A 19,285-nucleotide genomic window follows, 5' to 3' on the forward strand; every position below is an offset into this window, starting at 1 on the left:
ATAAAATATCAGGAAAAGCTTATTTACAAGTTATGAAGTATGAGGTAAACAGAGAATGATGACATTCAGTGATTACATCAAGGAAAGTATCAAGAGAAACTGAATTTTTAATAGGAAAACACCCTGTGTACAATATTATAATTTAACTCAATTATTTCTCATTTTAATGGTTAAGTCATATAATTACAAACATGAAGTAATAAAGTTTTTACAAGAATTCAATCAAAACACCATGCTGTAAAACTATGTATACAAAAATATTACATTAGAAAGACTCTTTGTGCTCATGAAAATTTAGAAAATAAAATATAGACTGATAAAATTATTCAGTGATTTTTAGATGACTTTAATCTGATTCATCACTGCTGAAGTAAGAGCTGTCACAGTATTCAGCTGTGTAAAGGAATTTATGAATGATTGGGTTCATCTTTGGTATCCAATGTCGGGGAACCAGATAGGTTGAAAGATTAAATAAATCCACAAACACCTTGTACCTGTCACTGAAAAAACATATGTGTAGATGTGTCAGATTTTTTGTTATGAAATATTTAAAAATTTTACCCCCAAATTTCTTTCCTCAAATAATTTCCATTAAGCAGTTAATATTCACTACATATTGCATGTTGTATATGTCATATGTATCATATTAGTTATTATGTAGCATTTAGTGTTAAGATCACCTAGTTTAAAAATCGTATCTAAAGATTTTTTTCATAAACAATATTATAAATTCAGTAGATTAAGCCCAGAGTGATACAGATGAAAACCTGGAGTCATTACTTTCATGCTACCATTATAAGGACAAGGGTGTGTTCTTATTTCCTAATTTTAAAGGATGGTACACAAAGTGATGTATTTAAAAGCATGCATTCTTGGTTGTTCATGGAAGATTATTTCCCAACTGCAAAAGGAGCCACCATGTAACTGCCATGAAGAGAGTAATAAACTAAACATTTTCTTGGATTGATTATAAATGTCTGTAAAAGTGGTTTTTATGTTAAAATTGCTTTTGCATTCTTTAGTGAACTATTTTAATGGTTGGACTTGTATAGACAAAGATATTTGCTTTGAATTAAAATAAACATGGGTTTGAATTCTGGTTCTGTCACCCCAACCCATTGGGCCTTGGACTTGGTGTTTAAACATCAGTGTTCCAGTTACTAACTGTAAAATGAAAAACACAATCCCTTGGTTTGGCCAGGTCTTTTTGAAGTTTTTGAAGATAACACACTTTTTGAAGATAACACACTAGAAATACTACTATTTGTGTTCATTATTCCCAGCACCCACTGATGTGTGTGCTAATTTTCTATAGACAACTAGTATTTCACGCATACAGAAGTTATTCCCATGGAAAGTGAAAATATATAAAATGTATAATCACAGTTTCAACCTGTGCATTTTATAAATCAGCCAATCAGGTAGTAACATTAGGGTTAAAAGCAACGTACTATAAAAAATGCAGGGACAAAAATGTGAATGTCTAACTTATTGAGCTGATCCTTCTTTTCCACGGAGCTATGTTTCCTCATTTTTAGGTGTGTCTGCCTGTGTATACATCTATCTATAATAATGAGCATATTAAATAAAATAAGAAGGCAATTGTCCTAAAACCTGCTCAATGTGTTTTAAGACCTCAATAAATATTGACCTCTTTCTCTATAAAGACTGGAAAAAGAACTCTCTGGAGTAGCTGAAAGTAGCTTCACAATATAAAACAGAGTCATATTAGGAAACAAGGAACTAGTCTAGCTGTGTTATTTATCTGACCAAGAAAATATTAGAGGAGTTAGTGATGAAAGTTTTAGTGTAGTTAAAGCTTGAGCTAGAATGAATTGAAGACTTTTCTTCCTGGACAAAAAGACTATTAATTCTTTTATGTTCTCACTAATCATGCAGCCATGGGTAACAACGCTCCTTTTCATCACTGGACCAAATGAGTGAAGCTTCATAATCGAGGATTTTATACAATTACATTCAAAGGATCAGTAGGAATATAATCATCTAACTACAAATGTGTTTTTAGCAGTTTAGACAGGAACAAATACAAATGACTTTTCCTAGATAATGGGCATAGATATGGAGAAACAAAGGATTGGTGACTTCCACCAGATGAGAAGAACCCCCTAGGCCCACTCACCTCACGGTTGAGCGCAGGTACTGATAGCCCGAGGAACCCCCAGTGCCAGCTTTGCTGCCCAGCATTCTGTGCACCACGCACACATGGTTATCTAGGCAAACACACAAATTTACTCCATGTATGTTTTTCTGCCATTAGTTCACCATGTTCTCAAAACAAGTGTTGGTAATGATTATTTCTGAGGAAAGGCTTTCACTTGTAATCACTTAGCCATATGGGAGGTTCACCTGTGGGAACCAGAGAAACAGTAAGGTTGCCTAGCACCCCACATAGTTTAGGCTACATGCATTTCACTCCATCCATCATTATGGTTAGCTTGTGAAAAGAATACAAAGGGCAAGACCACATAACGACTTTCATGAATCTATACCAATTTTGCCTTATGGGTCTCTATTTTCACTCAAAAATAAAGATAATTAAAATTATATTTTAAAATAGCATTGACATAAAGATAAGCATATTACTGTTAAATATTAAAATATTTTATTTGAACTAAACTTCACTTTTTTTCTTTCTGATTATAAAATTGAAACACTTTTTGTGAACCCTCAAAAACATTGAGTAACCAATCAGAATGAATTGGGGAATAGAAGAAGGACTTACATCTCCATTTGGTCATGAGACTATCTATGTCCATAAGGAAAGTCAACAGCTGAAAAGGAACCTGGAATCTAGGCTCTTCCCTAAAGGGGAAAATAACAAGAAGATATCTATTCAAGAAAATTCAGTGGCTTAAGAATGTATGAGTTTTATCTCACTCCAGTAAGATTGGCAGCCATTATGAAGTCGAACAATAACAAGTGCTGGCGAGGATGTGGGGAAAAGGGTACTCTTATACATTGCTGGTGGGACTGCAAAATGGTGAGGCCAATATGGAAAGCAGTGTGGAGATTCCTGGGAAAGCTGGGAATGGAACCACCATTTGACCCAGCTATTGCCCTTCTCGGACTATTCCCTGAAGACCTCAAAAGAGCGTACTACAGGGATACTGCCACATCGATGTTCATAGCAGCACAATTCACAATAGCTAGACTGTGGAACCAACCCCGATGCCCCTCAATAGATGAATGGATAAAAAAAATGTGGCATTTATACACAATGGAGTACTACGCAGCACTAAGAAATGACAAAATCATGGAATTTGCAGGGAAATGGATGGCACTAGAGCAGATTATGCTAAGTGAAGCTAGCCAATCCCTAAAAAACAAATGCCAAATGTCTTCTTTGATATAATGAGAGCAACCAAGAACAGAGCAGGGAGGAAGAGCAGGAGGAAAAGATTAACATTAAGCAGAGTCATGAAGTGGGAGCGAAAGGGAGAGAAAAGGGAAATTGCTTGGAAATGGAAGGAGACCCTCATTGTTATACAAAATTACATATAAGAGTTTGTGAGGGGAATGGGAAAAAAATAAGGAGAGAAATGAATTACAGTAGATGGGGTAGAGAGAGAAGATGGGAGGGGAGGGGAGGGGGGATAGTAGAGGATAGGAAAGGTAGCAGAATACAACAGTTACTATTATGGTATTATGTAAAAATGTGGATGTGTAACCGATGTGATTCTGAAATCTTTGTAATGTTTTGAATAACCAATAAAAAAATAATAAAAAAAATGTTATATACCAAAAGTTTTCAAAGGGAACAATAAAACCATGTGGATTGTATTTTAAGCCATTAATGTATAAATACATTCTGAATTTAATGTTGAAAAAAAAAAGTTGGCTCTGGCAGCAATGTTACATTTGTCTAACAGGGTCCATAGCATTTTTGGATTATTCTCTTGGTTTCTGTTTCTTCATCTCAAAAATGGAAATAACAATACTCACTTTGCAGTATTTCTTTGAAATCTAGAAAGTTCCAGAAGTATACACAAAACAACCAGGAAGAATATAGATTCTAATTAAAAGAAACATATTTATACTATGTCATATTTCCCAGCTAATACAGGTCAAAAGCTTCTAGGAAACACATACACACAAAACACACACACACACACACACACACACACACAAATGCTTTTTATTTCCTATATTTGTTTTCCCATTTTCACCTAATCCTTCAACTTTCTCAGAGCATTTTTTCCTTAGGACATCTAAGTTTCAATGGTATATATGTATTTCCAGTTTAGGAAAAGAACTTAAAGGTTTTGTTTATGCTGACACTCTGAAGAAACAGATTTGTGAGGATATTAAAAATTAAAAGAGCCAGGCATGGTGGAGCATGCCAGTCATCCCAAGTACCCAGGAGGCTGAAGCAGGAGAATGCCAAGGTCAAGTCCACCTTGGGCAACTCAGTGAGATCCTCTCGAAATAGAAAATAAAATAGACTGAGAAAATAGCTGAGTGGGAGAGTATTTGCCTAGCATGAATGAGGTCTTTTATTTTATCCCTACTTCTAAAAGAAAAATTAAAAATATGAGGTGGCAAAACATCCTGAAAATATAAGTATTGGAATCCTTTTTGCTAGCATGTTACCCTGTTTTTGACATGGATGATTCGAATGGAAACTTCACACACATGAAGGAATATGTGGACATTGAAGGAACACTTAAAACATTTTAGACAGTTAAAAAATTATCTGAAATTGTTGAATAAGTAGAATAATGGTTAAATTAATGTTTTCATTAATTCTTTTTCATTTTATAAAACAGAAATAACCAAGCAACACTATTTAATGATAGAATATATTTTGTAACTGAGTTTCTCAGAAAAATTGAATTTTAGCCTGTTAGGAGAATTAATAACATAAAATACTTTGAGAGAGAAAGAAAGAGACCTGCTACAGAGATAAAGTTATAATTTTATTCCTTGCCATTTAAATGTAAAAATTTAAAAATAGAATTTAATGATTTTCTGTTTTCTTCAAAAATTAAATTACTGTATTAAACTATAATTATAATATATAAGCTATTAATTTGTCTTTACCTGTAAAAATATATCATCAATGCTCCCTGGAGAGCTTTGTATGACAGTCGTCTTTCACCTGCAAGATACACAATTGTAATTTAAATGGTAGTTTAGGGCAGTCATATTAATATGGTGTTATTACCTTAGATAATGAAATTAGTTTTTTAAAATGGTTGATATGCTATTAGAAAACATTGTAAGTTTTAGCTTAAACATTTCATCCCTTGCTTGAATTTGAAAACATTATCATTCAAAAAATTGTTTGAATATTGAATTCTAAAAGGCAAACTAAAGATTGTACACATACAATACACACACATTTATACATTTTATTAGTTCATTATAGTTATATATTATAGTCAGGTTCATTTTGACACACTGATAAATGCATATAACACAATTTGTTCCATTTCATTTCCCATTGTTTCCCCTTCCCTCCCTACTCTCTATCCCTGAACCCCTTTCACTACTCTACTGGCCTTCCTTCTATTTATTTATTGTTTTTTGTGTGTGTTTGAAATAGGTATATTGCAGTTATACTTAAAAGTGGAATTTGGGCTGGAGTTGTGGCTCAGTGATTGAACACTTGCCTAGTATGTGTGAGGCACTGGGTTCGATCTTCAACACCACATTAAAAAAATAAACAAATAAAATAAAGGTACTATGTCCATCTATAACTAAAATTTTTTTAAAAAGTGGAATTCATTGTATATATTTATACATACACATAGCATAATTTGGTCCATCTCATAATCTTTCAATGTCATGTCAGGAAAACCTGGTATGAAAGAAATTACTTAACTTCCATGAAAAATGAATTTTCCATGTGAAATAGTATGGTTATTGCCTTTCAAAAAATTAAACAAGAACTTTCCTGTCTTCATTTTAAAGTGTTTTTCTCCATTTCACTTAAAAAGCAGTTTCCTTAGCTTTAAGGAGTATAACAACCACATCAAAGCATCTGTGTCTTTATACAAGGCTTCACTCCTAACTACATTATAGAAAAAAATTTTCCACATTTTACCAAGGTTTGTGAGAACACTGAGGATAACAACTTTACACCTTCGAAAAATTATTTTCACACACTGCTATGCCTTGTACTAAAAAAATTCAAAGTTGTATCTATTCTGCCTATTTCTTTTTTTTTTAGTCATTTAAGACAGTAGAATCTATTTTGACATATTCATACAAACATGAAGTACATTTATTCTTATTAGGATCCCAGTCTTCTTGTGATTGGACATGATATAGAGATTCATTGTGGTGTGTGTGTGTGTGTGTGTGTGTGTATACATACATATGAAAGTCATGTCAGATTCATTCTACTCTTTTTTTTTTTCATACTAGGGATTAAAGTCAGGGGCACTGAACTAAAGAGCCACATCCCCAGCTCTATTTTCTATTTTATTTAGAGACAGGGTCTCACTGAGTTGCTTAGCACCTCACTTTTGCTGAGGATGGCTTTGAAGTCATAATCATTGTGCCTCAGACTCCAGAGGTACTGGGATTATATGCATGTACCACTGCGTGCGGCTCTACTGTGTATTTCTAGTTTTGAGGTTTGAGTTTTTAGGTACTTGACAATAAAAATTCAATGAACACAATAGACTGAAACAAATACAAGAAAAAATTGAGTAATGAGGATACTGATTTTACTGGTCAATTTGTTTCAGTAAATTATAGCAGAATATAAATTGCACCAAAAATCATCTTGGAAAACATCTCTGCCAAGTCATCCTCATACTCTGAGTAGCTCTCGTGTCCTCTTATCTCTACCAAAGTATGTACAATTGCAATGATTTTTCTTTCTTTCTTTCCCTTTTAGGCTGTGAGCTACTTGGAAAAAAATACTTTAAACTTTCCTTGCTATCCCTGATGTATAGCATATACTGGAAAATGTTGCTAGTATCTTTGAACACTGGGCATAGAAATATGTTAACATAGAACCATGAGTGACAACATTACCCAATTCTTGTTCCTATAATTTCCAATAAGTAGAATAGCAATTTTCATTCTAAGTTCCCCAAGTAAAGTTTCCTAGTCTTCTAAAATTATATTGTATACACTTATACATTCCAGGAAAAGGAACCTTAGGAGGGAAAAAAATACCCACCTTTACTAAGGAGATGTTCATGACGTTTCTCATCAAATAAGGACAGTAACACCTCTTTCTGTTTCTGAAATTCAGCCATCTGTTCCTCTTTTTCTTCAGACTCTTCTTTAGCCTTCAGGGAAAATACTACATTAATACTCTCTAAGAATAAATTTCTTTTTAAGCCAACTTCACGTAGGAGAAATATTCTGTCAGATTCAGAAAAAACTATACTTGGGATATTTATATTGTCATTTTATATTACAATTTGGAAATTATTTCTTATGAAAAGGGACCTTTAACACATGCACTAGTTCTATGTGTTTATTTAAGTTTAAATGATGTAAAAATCTGAAATTGTATATTTATTATTCATAAATATCATGAAAATGGACCAAGATGACAAAATTGCAGAAACAAGTGATCAATGATGATTGAATTTTAAATAGCAATTATTTATAATAAAACTAAAATAATTGTGCTTAAGAAAAAGTTCAGAGTTCTTGTGCAGTAAAACATGAACTCCATTGACATGCTATATCCAGTATTGCATTCTGTATATATAATTTAGATATGTTTTTATTCATTTGATATCTATTGGTTTTTTAAAGTAAAATTAACTTTTCTGACCACTGCACATGTTCTGCTTAAAACTCAATTAACCAAAGGGGGTGAACAAGCTAATATAATAATCTTCTCTTCATCAGAACAAATACACAGTGTGCTAAAAGAGGCTGCCTGGGTATTATTGTCAATTAATTATTCATTGATGCAGTAAATGTTTATGTGAAGTTAATAGAGATAATAATTGTGAGCAAAAAATTGAGTTCCCTAATCTCACACCCCTTATCTGGTATGAACAATTACCCAAGCATAAAATTGCAACCATGAATAGTGCTATGTAGTACATTAGTGCCATAGTAACCATAGTAAGGAGATTAGGGAAGGCTTTCCTAAGTCAGTCTTCCTTGAGCCAAGACCCAAAAGATGGCACAGAGTTACCTGGTGAAGAATATTCTAAACTCAGAGAATAACATACAAAAATATTGTGTAAAGACAAAGAAATAGACTATGCTAGTGGAATAAGCTCAGTGTGGTTAGACCAAGTGAGATCATGAAAGTCTTGTAGATGACATTAAGGATTTTTATCTTTATTCTAAAAATAATGGGGAAACACAAAAAATCTTTAAGCAATTGGGAGATGTGATCAGTTGTACATTTCAAAAATGTTCTCAGGCTGTAGCATCAAAAATAAACTGGAGTGGAGCCATACTGAGAAGGTAGACAGGACAGCTGAGATACTACCCCCTCAGTCCAGGTAAAAACCAATGGCAATTTTTGCTTGAGTGATGGTGGTAGGTGAAAGAGAAATATTGAGAGTCATGCAGAAGACAAAATTAGTAGAATTTGGTAATAGCTTAAAGAAGTGGCTCAGGGGGTTGGGCACAAGGATCACTCGAAGTTGACTATTGATAATTACATGTTTTATATGAGATTAACTTTGAGAGGATCTCATTAGTATGAGAATGGATGGAAGGGACAATTTTCTAAGTTTTCTTTTATTGGTGTGTTTCTAAGAGGACCAGGAAGAAATATAAAATAGAATTGTAAATGTATGATCTGAAGTCTAAGGAGATATCCAAACCAGAGATAAATGTTCAATATTTTTTTGATTTGTAAAAAAGATAATCATTGGTAAATAAAAAGATATTAAAACCATGGATATAAAAGAGATCTTCTAATGAAAGAATACAGTGATAGAACAAAAAGGATCTAAGACAATGTGTTCAAAACCCCAGCATTTATTGCTCTGTGAAAAAAAAAAAAAATATGAGTAAGCAAAGAAAAGGAAAAAAATAAGGATGGAAACAATATTTATTAAAATACTATTTTATTTTATTCAATTTTATTTTAATTATTATTTCATGATAATAAATAGTCATTGATATTGAGTGTTGTTGGGATGCTAAATAAAATCAATGTTAAAAATGGCTATTGGATTTATTTACATGGACGCCATTTGTGAATGATGAGGTGTAGGTTGAGAGTTAAGTGGGAGGTAAGGAATTAACTATTGTTCTAAATGCTTTACAAATGTCAATCTAATGGAATGCCCACAATAATTCTGTGAGGTAGACTCCTCTATTTTACTAATAAGAACTGAAGCAAAGAGAGGTTATGTAACGTGTTTACTATCACACAGTTCCACAGTGGAGGTGGAATTTGAACCCATGCAGTATGACTTCAAAGTTCACTTTTTAAGAACTATTCTGATACAATCTATCAAGATAGAGAATTTAAATAACTCATTTAAGAAATTTAGTCATGAAAAGAGGATGAGAGATTTGCAACTTGAGGGAAATGAGGAATCAACAGTATTTTTAAAGCAGAAATAATTATTTCTGGTCAAAAGAAAGAACATGGCAAATTATAAGAAAAATTTAAAGTTAAATGGCTAAATATATTTGGTTGACTACTTCTTTGTGTGATTAGTTGTGCCTAGAATTAATCATAATTTGGAATTTTCAATTGAAATTGAAAAAATCTACTAAACTCAGCTTTTCACCACACACAAAATTTTAGTGTCTTTATTTAGTGGATTTATATTGCATATGAAGAAAATTTAATTAATCATGTAATATAGCCCAGAAGATACAGTTGTGAAAGAAAAAAAATGAAAACTTAAGGAAATAGCAAGAAAAAATTAAACTCTTAATTCTCCTTCTATAGTAAATTTATATTAGCTGTGTTTATATTTATGGCATCATAAATACCTGAATTTTTATAAATTCCTCTTCTAGGCCTTTGATGATATTTTTTTCAAGCTTTCCCCAGAAGTTAAATCCAAGTGGCTCTAAACCAGGTGTTCTTTCTAGCCATGCCTTAAGTAAATATTATTTTTTAGGTTAATACACAATAAAATTTAAAATAATTAAAATACATTGTAACTATCATTTATAAAATTAAAACAAGAAATATTCATAATTAAAAAAAACATGCCACAAATTTATTTGTAAATATTTTCCTTGCTCTCCAATTTCTTCTCTTAGGAAACAGCAATTGATATATTTCATTTTCTTAATCGTTAAGGCAATCATCATTAATAATATCGACTCTTTTTTTTAAGAAATACCTTATTACAAAAGTCACAATATTCTGCTAGAAATCCATGAACATATCTAAACATTGTTTTAGTGATATATTCTGGTTTATATAAAAAAGCAGTTTATGTTTTAGGAACTGAAGAAAGCATAAGGACATGATCTCTTTTCATTTCGGGACTATAGTATACTTAGCAACTTTAAAAAAACATCCAATCATTTTTATATTTCACAAGACTTCGTAATCTAAAAGTAAAAATGAATTTTTGCACACCTGTGAGTTATCATTTAAGCTACATTTAATTTTGAAAATAGCTTTGTGATTTAATTTCTCCCCATCTTTATAAGCCATTATATCATAATATATAGAAATGTAGTAATCTAGACACATTTATAACATCCAGGGGATAAATAAGGAGAGTATAATTCACTAAGAGAAAAGTTTAATTTGCAAAGTAAAAGGCTTTGTGAAAGAATTCAAAATAGTACAATTCTTATTTAGTAATTTACTTATGAAAAATCAAATTAATAATTTCTGAAGACTAGGTATAGATATCCCTAGGGAATTTGGATATGAAGGGAAAAAATTCTGAAGAGTATGTTCTTGGTAATTAAACTTAATTAAGAAATGGAAATTTCCTATTACATTATATTTTAGAATAAAATTTATTGAACAATTCTTCATACCCAGTCTAAAAATCAGCTGATTAAAAGTTGCTCAGCAAGGATGTTTAAAGGTATTGTTTTAATAACATGAGGTTATTAAATATTAACATACATACACTTGATTTTAAAAATTTCTGGATTTCCCAAAAAGGTATTGATATTTTCAAAATTATAATAAATTGAATTTAGAAGTTTAGCATTTTGGGAAATTTTATTCTTTCCTTATATACCACAATTGTATCCCTATTTGATATGAATTTTAAAATTCTGATGTGGCAGACACTAAATCAATTAGATGCATTGAATTAAACTTTACAAGCAGTATATGAGCCTGTACCTCCACGAGCTTCAGAAGTGTTTTCTCCTGCTCAGACTTAAGCAGCAGTTCATTGTCTTCTCCTTTAAAGTTATCACGGTAATGTCTTCTATTGTAAGGAACTCTCATACTCTGAAGAACACCAATCTTGTTTTCTAATAGTCGGAACTGGAAACTCTGGAAGCCTGATGCTGGAGATAAGTACTCTCTGAGAATAAATGCAGAAGGGAAATGGGTTAGCAGTATAAATCACTGCAATGGTTTCTTCTGTTGTGAGGGACTGTCAGCATAATACCAAGAGCAGACACATGAACCACCTGGAATTGTACCTATGATTGGGCCATTATTGAAATAAGGAAAATGAGCTGTCAATCAATTTGAAGTCAGACAGATTGTAGATTTGTGAAATATCAGATATATTTCACTATGTATAATATATAGTTTGGAATATATGATACTATATATTATATAAATTTACATAAATATATTGAATACTATATACACATGTATCTATATATATGTATGTATACATGTGCATATATATGTCTGTGTGCGTATGTACATATATACTAGTAATTGTGTGTGTGCATGTATGTGTTTGCTAATTTTTTCTAAAATAGGTAGACCATAGGCAACTGTTTTATTCTACAATGCTAAAAGATGTTTTACAAGTATTATTTAATCCCTTCTATGAGTTACATTATTGGATATTATCATTCATCTTGTTTTCTAGTACTATTGTAAGCATCAGTGTGATAATGGACATTAAAGAAATAAGATACAGCCTAGTACAAAATAGGTAATATAAAAATGTGACAACTAACTCCCTAAAAATCACCCCCAAACTCTTATATCCTTATAAATGTCCTTCACCTAATTGATGTTGAAAATAAAATTTTTAATCTATCACAAAGAATTCTACCACTGCTCCTTTGATTGTCAAATATGTTTGGGACATTGCACATTACAAGATATAATGCACTCAAAGTAAATTTCTGGAGAAATATTTTCTAATTTTGGCGAGAAAAAGCATACATATATGCACACACACAACTATAATTGCCTGAAATTTTTGAGCTAAAATTTGTGGCTCAATACATAAGTTATGACACTTTAATTGACATGTTTTTATATATATCACTACTGTTTCTTGTATTTTCAGATTTTGATTTTTAAATTAATTATACATATTTTTTAACTATTTTAGCCATTTATTAAATCGTCTAAAATGATTTTCAGGAAAAAAATATGGCACACAATGTTAAATTGAAACCAATTGATCATATTATTTTCACAAGTAAAAAATGAGTCATAAAATATTTTAATAATTTTCCAAATGCTTTGTGATTAAAGGTCTGAAAATCCTTAAAGTGTCAGCAGAACAGGTTCCTCATGTCACATAAACCCCACTATGTTGTTTTCTAAATCCCACAGGTGCACACCTGAAGTCATTGAAGTCCAAGGCTGTCATTGTTTCCAGGACAGAAAACTGCTGCACCAGGAGCTTGAGGATGACCACCACTCGGTGCATCCGGGTCACAACCTTGAGCATGTTCCTTTCATCCCTGACCTGGAGGTGAAGATGTAAAACTCTGAGAAGATGCAGAGTAGAGTTAAATGACGATGCGTCCTATTAATTTTATGTAGATATTAAAGAAGAATGTTAGAACTAAAATTTGCCAGAATATATGTTGAACTAATAGAAATTCTGCAAGATCAGAATTTTCTTTTTATTTCTTTAGAATAAACAGAAAGTACATGGAAGTAAAGTAGAAATAAATTCTGGAATACGACTCCCACTGATTCCAAAACAAGTTTCTCTTTTATTTTTGCTTCAAAGAAGAAAGGTCAGTGCGGACTTCTAGGAAAGGATTAAGGAACATGTGAATAAATCTGCTCTTCAGAGAAAGCAGAAGTTGCCAAAGATAAAACTGGGAATGGCACTGGTATCCGTGAGAGGGTGCTGTCTGGTATGTGTGCTGTCTTTCCTGTCACTGGACACTATGCGGAAAGGGCTTGAGAACATGGGAAACTGTGCTTGGAACTTCTGCCTTCCCCTGAAGCACTGCCCTGCCAGCCTCTCACTCGTTTTGTTCTCCTTGTCATTTTCTTCCCACTACTCTTCCTCCTCTTTTTCCTTTTACCTTCTTCCTGCTCTTCCTCTGCTTCCTGCTCCTCTGTCTTTTCCACTTTCCTCATTATTGCTCCTACCTTCCCACAGCTGCTATGCATTAGAATACAAACCCACTGCCTACTAATTAAAGGATCTCTATTAGTTAGGCTGGTCATCTGCCATCACTTTGAAACTTAATTGTTGTTTTTTTTTTTTTTTTTCAGAAAAACATATAATCTTTTTTTAAAAAAAATATTTATTTATTTATGTATCTTTAGTTTTAGGTGGATACATTAGTTTGTTTTTATGTGGTGTCAAGGATCGAACCCAGTGCCTCATGCATGCTAGGCAAGGGCTCTACCACTGAGCCACCACCCCAGCCCCACCATATAATCTTAATTGTTCTGGAAAAAAAATAGAAAAAATTATTATTATATTAGTCAGCTTTGTGTAAAATTATGTATGAGTTTTTTTTTTTTTGCTCTTTTCTGCTTATTTGTAATTTCTTTTTATTCCCTCCAGCTTTCAAGAGAAAACTAGTGAGTTCTAAGCACTAGAAACTGAAATTTGAATCTTAAAGCAATGACACAGGGAAATATATCTAAAGTGTCTCCTCTGGGGGAAAAATACTGTCTAAACTGTGTTTTTAAAAAATAAATAAATCATCAAGGTTTCAATATTTGGTATTAAGTTTTTCACATTAATAATTTCTACATTTTTCCAAAGAATATATGAAAACAATATCATGTCATAACTTACATGGCCATTCTGAAAGATCTCTCGAACAGAATCTAATTCCCAAAGGATTTGCTTAAACCAGAGTTCATACGCTGTTAAAAAAAATCTCAATTTGAAAATTACAAGAGACTCTTGAATGATAAGTATATAAAAGATATTTAACATATTGAAACGAAATGAAAATATAACTTTAAAACCAATCAATATCAAGACCCATTTAGGCTATAAATATTAGTGTTAACATTATAATAGCCTCTATTTATTGATTGTTTTAATATGTCAGGCCTTTTACTTATATACTTTATATTTATTATTATTACACTAGTTCCTCTTAACAAAAATATTGTGTAGGTCTTTTAGGACGTAGCATGTAACCTAATTCTCACTTCTTATGTGGAAGCCGCAGACATGCAGGGAAAGAGCAGTGATACTCAACTTCAATTACAAGGTGAGAAATTAATAAATGTATTAATTAAATTAATTAACTAATTAATTAATTAAATGAAATAGTGTAGGATAGTAAGATCAAAAACTTAAGGTTGAGTTACTTAAAATGCAGTTTTGTTTATTTGCAAAAAAAAAAAATCTAGCAATTCATAAGCACAGGACAAATGGAAAAGTCACAAGATATTTGTGGTAAAACAATAATGACAAAGCTTTATGTTAGTCCTAAAGTTAATCCAGGGGCAACTTCACAGCAATTGATTCATCATTGCCAGTACATCTTCTCTGATCAAACTCATTTGCTTAAGCCAGAATTCTGTCAAAGTATCTCTGTTGGAGGATTTAAGCAGGACCTTCTGAATGACTATGTTTTCCCCTTTCACATGGAGCCATCAAAAATAAAATTGTCATTAAAGAAAAATGATAGAGCAAGGCACATTGGAAGAAGCACAGTTAGAATCAATGCATTGGAAGTTACTACCAATTGTAAGTGGGGTGGAAATCTTAATTTTCTTTAACTTCAGTTGACTCACTTGTACAATGATCAGTTAACCACCTACACATAGAAGCCTATGTTTCAAAATATTAAGGGTTGTAGTAACATGATGGAAATGGGAGACATTTTTATTCCCTTGTGTTACTATACTATCCAGGGTCAGCAAAAATGGTTCTCTCCATTAACTTATCCTACCCATAATACTCTAAGTACCTATAAACTACAGATTTTGTCATATTCATCTAATATATTTTCTCAGTACTTAGCACAGTGTTTGACATAATATAAGCACTGGGTAATTGTCTAACAAATAAATCAATTAAATAATAAGTCAATGTAATAATTAGTGACCACTGAAGTCAATCATCCGAGATGTCTCTGGTGCATTCTGTTTAGCTCTATCATATGGATAAGAGCTATGTTTCTATGATAATGAGAAAATCCAATTATAATCTCAATCTATGTTTAAGGAGATATGGGGGATCTTATTTTCATGTTTGGGTAAAGAGAAAATATTTATTGATAAGATTATTTATCTTCTGTATCCCTTTTGCAGGTCTCACCTTTCAGGTGGCTATTACCATAACCTACTTCCTATGCACTAAAGTATGGAAGGAAAGTTTCCCTTTCAAATAGTGATAGCCACCATTCATTGCATGCTAATTATGTGCTATAACTCAGGCTAATTGCTTAATGAATATTATCTATTTCATTTTCCTAGAATCTCTATAAGTGGGAACATACAATTATTCTCTCCATTTTACAATGGGGGAAAAGAGGTTCTCAGACCAAAGCAACTTGATTAAGGTCATATAATAGTAGAGATAGTGTTCTAAATAGATTCTGAATTCCAAGTTTGTGCTACTATGCCATGATTCTTCTCTCGTTGATTTTCCCCCCTTTTGTATTGGGGATCAAACCCAGGGGCTCTTTACTTGTAAGCTATATTTCCAGCTCTTTGTATTTTTATTTTTAAATTTTGAGACAGGATCTCACAACGTTACTGAGTCTCTTCCTGAGTTGTTGAGGCTGGCCTCAAACTTGCAATCCTCCTGCCTCAGACTCCCAAGTCACTGGGATTACAGGTATGGACCACCATGCCTGGCTTCCTATTGATTTTGTGTTAGGATAAGCAGCTAGTGAAAACACACATATAAAAACAGGATAAAAATACATAAAACCAACTATTTTACATCTTTAGTTTCTTTACTTGGCAGAGTTTGCCATTTAAATGGCCAGTGAAGCAAGCACCCATTTGAGAGAAAGAATTGGTAGGAAAGGGGAAGATGTGTAGAAACAGGACATGGACAAGCATAAGTTACTGCGTCCTGGTTGATACAGGACTATAATGGCACTGACAATCATAGAGCAAGTGTTCGTGATATCTTGGGTTATAGAACTCTTTAAGATACATATTCATGGAAATTTGCACACAATTTCAGAGTGCAGGGAACTTCCAAATTTAGAAAGTCTATAACTCCTTAAAACTGCTGCTCAGAAACTGGGAATACAGAAAGGATAAACACATTTGATAATAGATTCACATTTTTGCCCAGTACCAGATTTTTCTAAAATTATGTAAATCTACAATAAATTTGAATGATTTATTTCTTGAAAGTAGATTTTTAATGTTACAAATCAAGAAATTGTACCATCTTAACTTGTAAATTCTTTGTGAAATTCCAAGCGATGAAAAGTCCCCTTGGAGTTAAGGATAAAACTGAAGTCCTATTTGACCCAATTAGCAGTGAAGGGACATAAAAATGATTATTGTGATGCCCCAAAAGGATACTATGAGAATTAATCTGTCAGCCAAATATTTTCAAGCACCAATAACAAAAACAACTCCTTGATCTTTCACCATCTTCTAGATAAAAGATGGTAGCTGTCCTCATTTTCAATAATAAATGCCCAACAAATAGTTATTGTCCAACCCTTTGCAACTTACCTTGATGAGTTATGATAAAAAGATGTTCATCGTGGATTTTATTTCCTTTTATTTCACTTTGAAGTTCTTGTGCATTCAAAACTTTATCCAACTTTAAATGAAAAATAGGAAGACTGATTTTAAAATTACAGAACTTGAGTCTTTTTAATCAATTTTCATAAGAAGTAGAGTATAACTCTGGAAAAGGTCCCCAAAGTCCCAGATTCTCAGAAACCAATCTAGTTTCTTTCAAAAAATGAATGTAGGAAGTTTCATCATAAAAAGTGAGTTGAATTTGGGGGTTTTGTCCTTAGAAAAATTTGATTTGGTCGAACTTTGTCATAACAAGTGCAATAACATCACTGAGAAGTCTCATCTTGCCTGTCTATGATGGGAGTGTGACAAAAGCTTGACAATTGGCTTAGATGACTACATCTTCCAGTCCTTTGTTCTTTTATTCTACTAAAGAGCCTGGTCTGTGAAGGTCTTAACATTCTTTATCAGTTCATCCTTAGAAGCCCATTGATGAAAGCATCAAAGTCCCTTATTTTTGCTTCTAAAAAAAAAAAGTAAAAAAGACAAACAGGATGAAATTTAGCTCAGAATATCCACATACCTCACTTGTTGAGGCTTGAGATTTCTCTTTTATTTACTAATGATTTCAAGAAGATTCTCACTGCCCTTTATATTTCTCCTTTATGAAGAACGTTTATAAAAATAGTTCATTTTTGAGATGCACTTCCAGTTACCTAGGTTGGGATTCATTGACCACGTCTTATTTATCTACATTGTGCAATGTCTGCCTGTTATCTAAACTGCAATTTATCTTTTATACTCTTCTGCCCAGATTCTGGATTCTGTGCTTTTTACTACACCTCTATCAGAGAGGTGACTTTTCATCTAGAATCTCTTTTTTTTTTTTTTTCCAATCAGAAATTGAAAAAGCATAAATTTTCATGAAAAGAAGGTATCTTTAAGTCTGGTCTATTGATGATGCATTAAAAACAAAGTCATATAGCAGAATTTAGAAACTAACACTGGAAGTGAAATATCATTAGGACCCTGCCGCTTACCTGCAGGTAGTCCCCATAAACGAGACCTCCTTTGCTGGCTTTATTAATACCAGCTTGTGATTTGTCTTCTTCACTGCCTTCTATAGATAGATTTTTAAAAGCATATCTGCGGATTTAATAAACGAGGAGAAAAAAAAACAGAGCTTGAGAAAACACAGTTAACTAATAATTGAGTGATTAAACTTCTAATTTAAGAAAGGTGATAATTTTCAATGCTCTTTAAATTCAGAGATTAAAAATGATCATACCTGGCACCTGTAAGAGCTAAACTCCGCTTAGAATACAGGTCAATACTCACCCAAAGTTGTTTCCTAAAAATGGGCACCCACTCATGTTAAAAAGACACTGAGGAGCAGGGAGTTGAGTCTAGATGGACCCTATCATTGACCTACCCAGATGTTATACAGCTGCCTTTTATGCATCCTGCTTACTGTGACCCAGCCAATCAGCATTCTTCTTATATTCCCAGCTAGTTTCTCATTTCTACTGGTACAGAGAGGGAAATTCAGAGTGAATTTTTATTGGGCACAATTTGTTTGCTAGTACAGCAGCTATTCTGCCAAACTTAACCACCTGATTTGCTAAGTTCTGCTTTTATTTTCAAAGTGAAAAAAATAAATTTAAATAAATCAATAGTCCAATTAAAAAAAAAAAACATTCATTCAGTTTCAAGTAACAATTTGGTGTAGTGTTAGGGTTTGCAATGATGATCAGATTATAAAAAAGAAACAAGTATTTATTTATTCTCTCATATTTGCTTATACTTTCGAATCTTAAGCCAATAACTGAATTTGAATGTCTCTGGGGAAAAGAAAGCACTCTACAACAGAGGCTAGTGCCTGCTCAGAGCTCACTTGCATTTATTATCAGAGTTATCCTGGCCAAAATCTCCTCTAATAATCAGGAGCAGTTAAGCTCTCAACACATTGCACTGTAATTGAAGTGGATTGCTTCATCCTGACACACCAATGACAGGTAATAGGAGTCATCCACATTAGGACACATTGTCTGTAGAGAATTTAAAAACAATAATAGCTGTGGGTCCACAATTTGAAACAATGTCAGCAATAAAAAAAAAATGCTTTCTAGAAACAATGAGCTAAATTTCATCCTGTTTGTCTTTTTTACTTTGTTTTTGTAAAAGCTCGAAAGAATTGCTGCAGGGACTCTCCCATCAGGGCAGAATCTCTTAGCCTTGACCTTAGCCTGCCTTGGCTGCTCACTAAGAACTGTCCTCGGAGACAGCACTTCCTATTTACTCCCCCCTCCCTAAAAT

The 19,285-nt window shown here is 32.7% G+C and overlaps 1 protein-coding gene across 1 annotated transcript; it reads right to left on the bottom strand.

The window, feature by feature from the left end:
• Window positions 1-346: 346 nt before the first annotated feature.
• Tdo2 (tryptophan 2,3-dioxygenase) lies at window positions 347-18,342 on the bottom strand. Its single transcript, XM_076865032.2, has 12 exons — window positions 18,308-18,342; window positions 18,010-18,115; window positions 16,958-17,048; window positions 14,091-14,161; window positions 12,661-12,788; window positions 11,240-11,426; window positions 9,910-10,017; window positions 7,157-7,268; window positions 5,062-5,119; window positions 2,744-2,823; window positions 2,141-2,231; window positions 347-500 (listed from the first exon to the last, which is right to left on the bottom strand). The coding sequence occupies exons 1-12, from the start codon at window positions 18,340-18,342 to the stop codon at window positions 347-349; spliced, it is 1,221 nt and encodes a 406-aa protein (XP_076721147.2).
• Window positions 18,343-19,285: the final 943 nt, after the last annotated feature.

Source organism: Callospermophilus lateralis, chromosome 8 (genome assembly GCF_048772815.1).
Source record: "Callospermophilus lateralis isolate mCalLat2 chromosome 8, mCalLat2.hap1, whole genome shotgun sequence".
NCBI classification, from domain to species: Eukaryota; Metazoa; Chordata; class Mammalia; order Rodentia; family Sciuridae; genus Callospermophilus; species Callospermophilus lateralis.

Excerpts from the sequence above, each read along its gene's own strand:
- Tdo2 (XM_076865032.2), bottom strand. The coding sequence starts at position 18,342 with ATGAGTGGGTGCCCATTTTTAGGAAACAACTTTGG. Across the intron at positions 11,427-12,660 it reads TTGGACTTCAATGACTTCAG|AGAGTACTTATCTCCAGCAT; the intron begins GTGTGCACCTGT and ends ATTTATTCTCAG. Across the intron at positions 10,018-11,239 it reads CACTTCTGAAGCTCGTGGAG|GCATGGCTAGAAAGAACACC; the intron begins GTACAGGCTCAT and ends TATTTACTTAAG.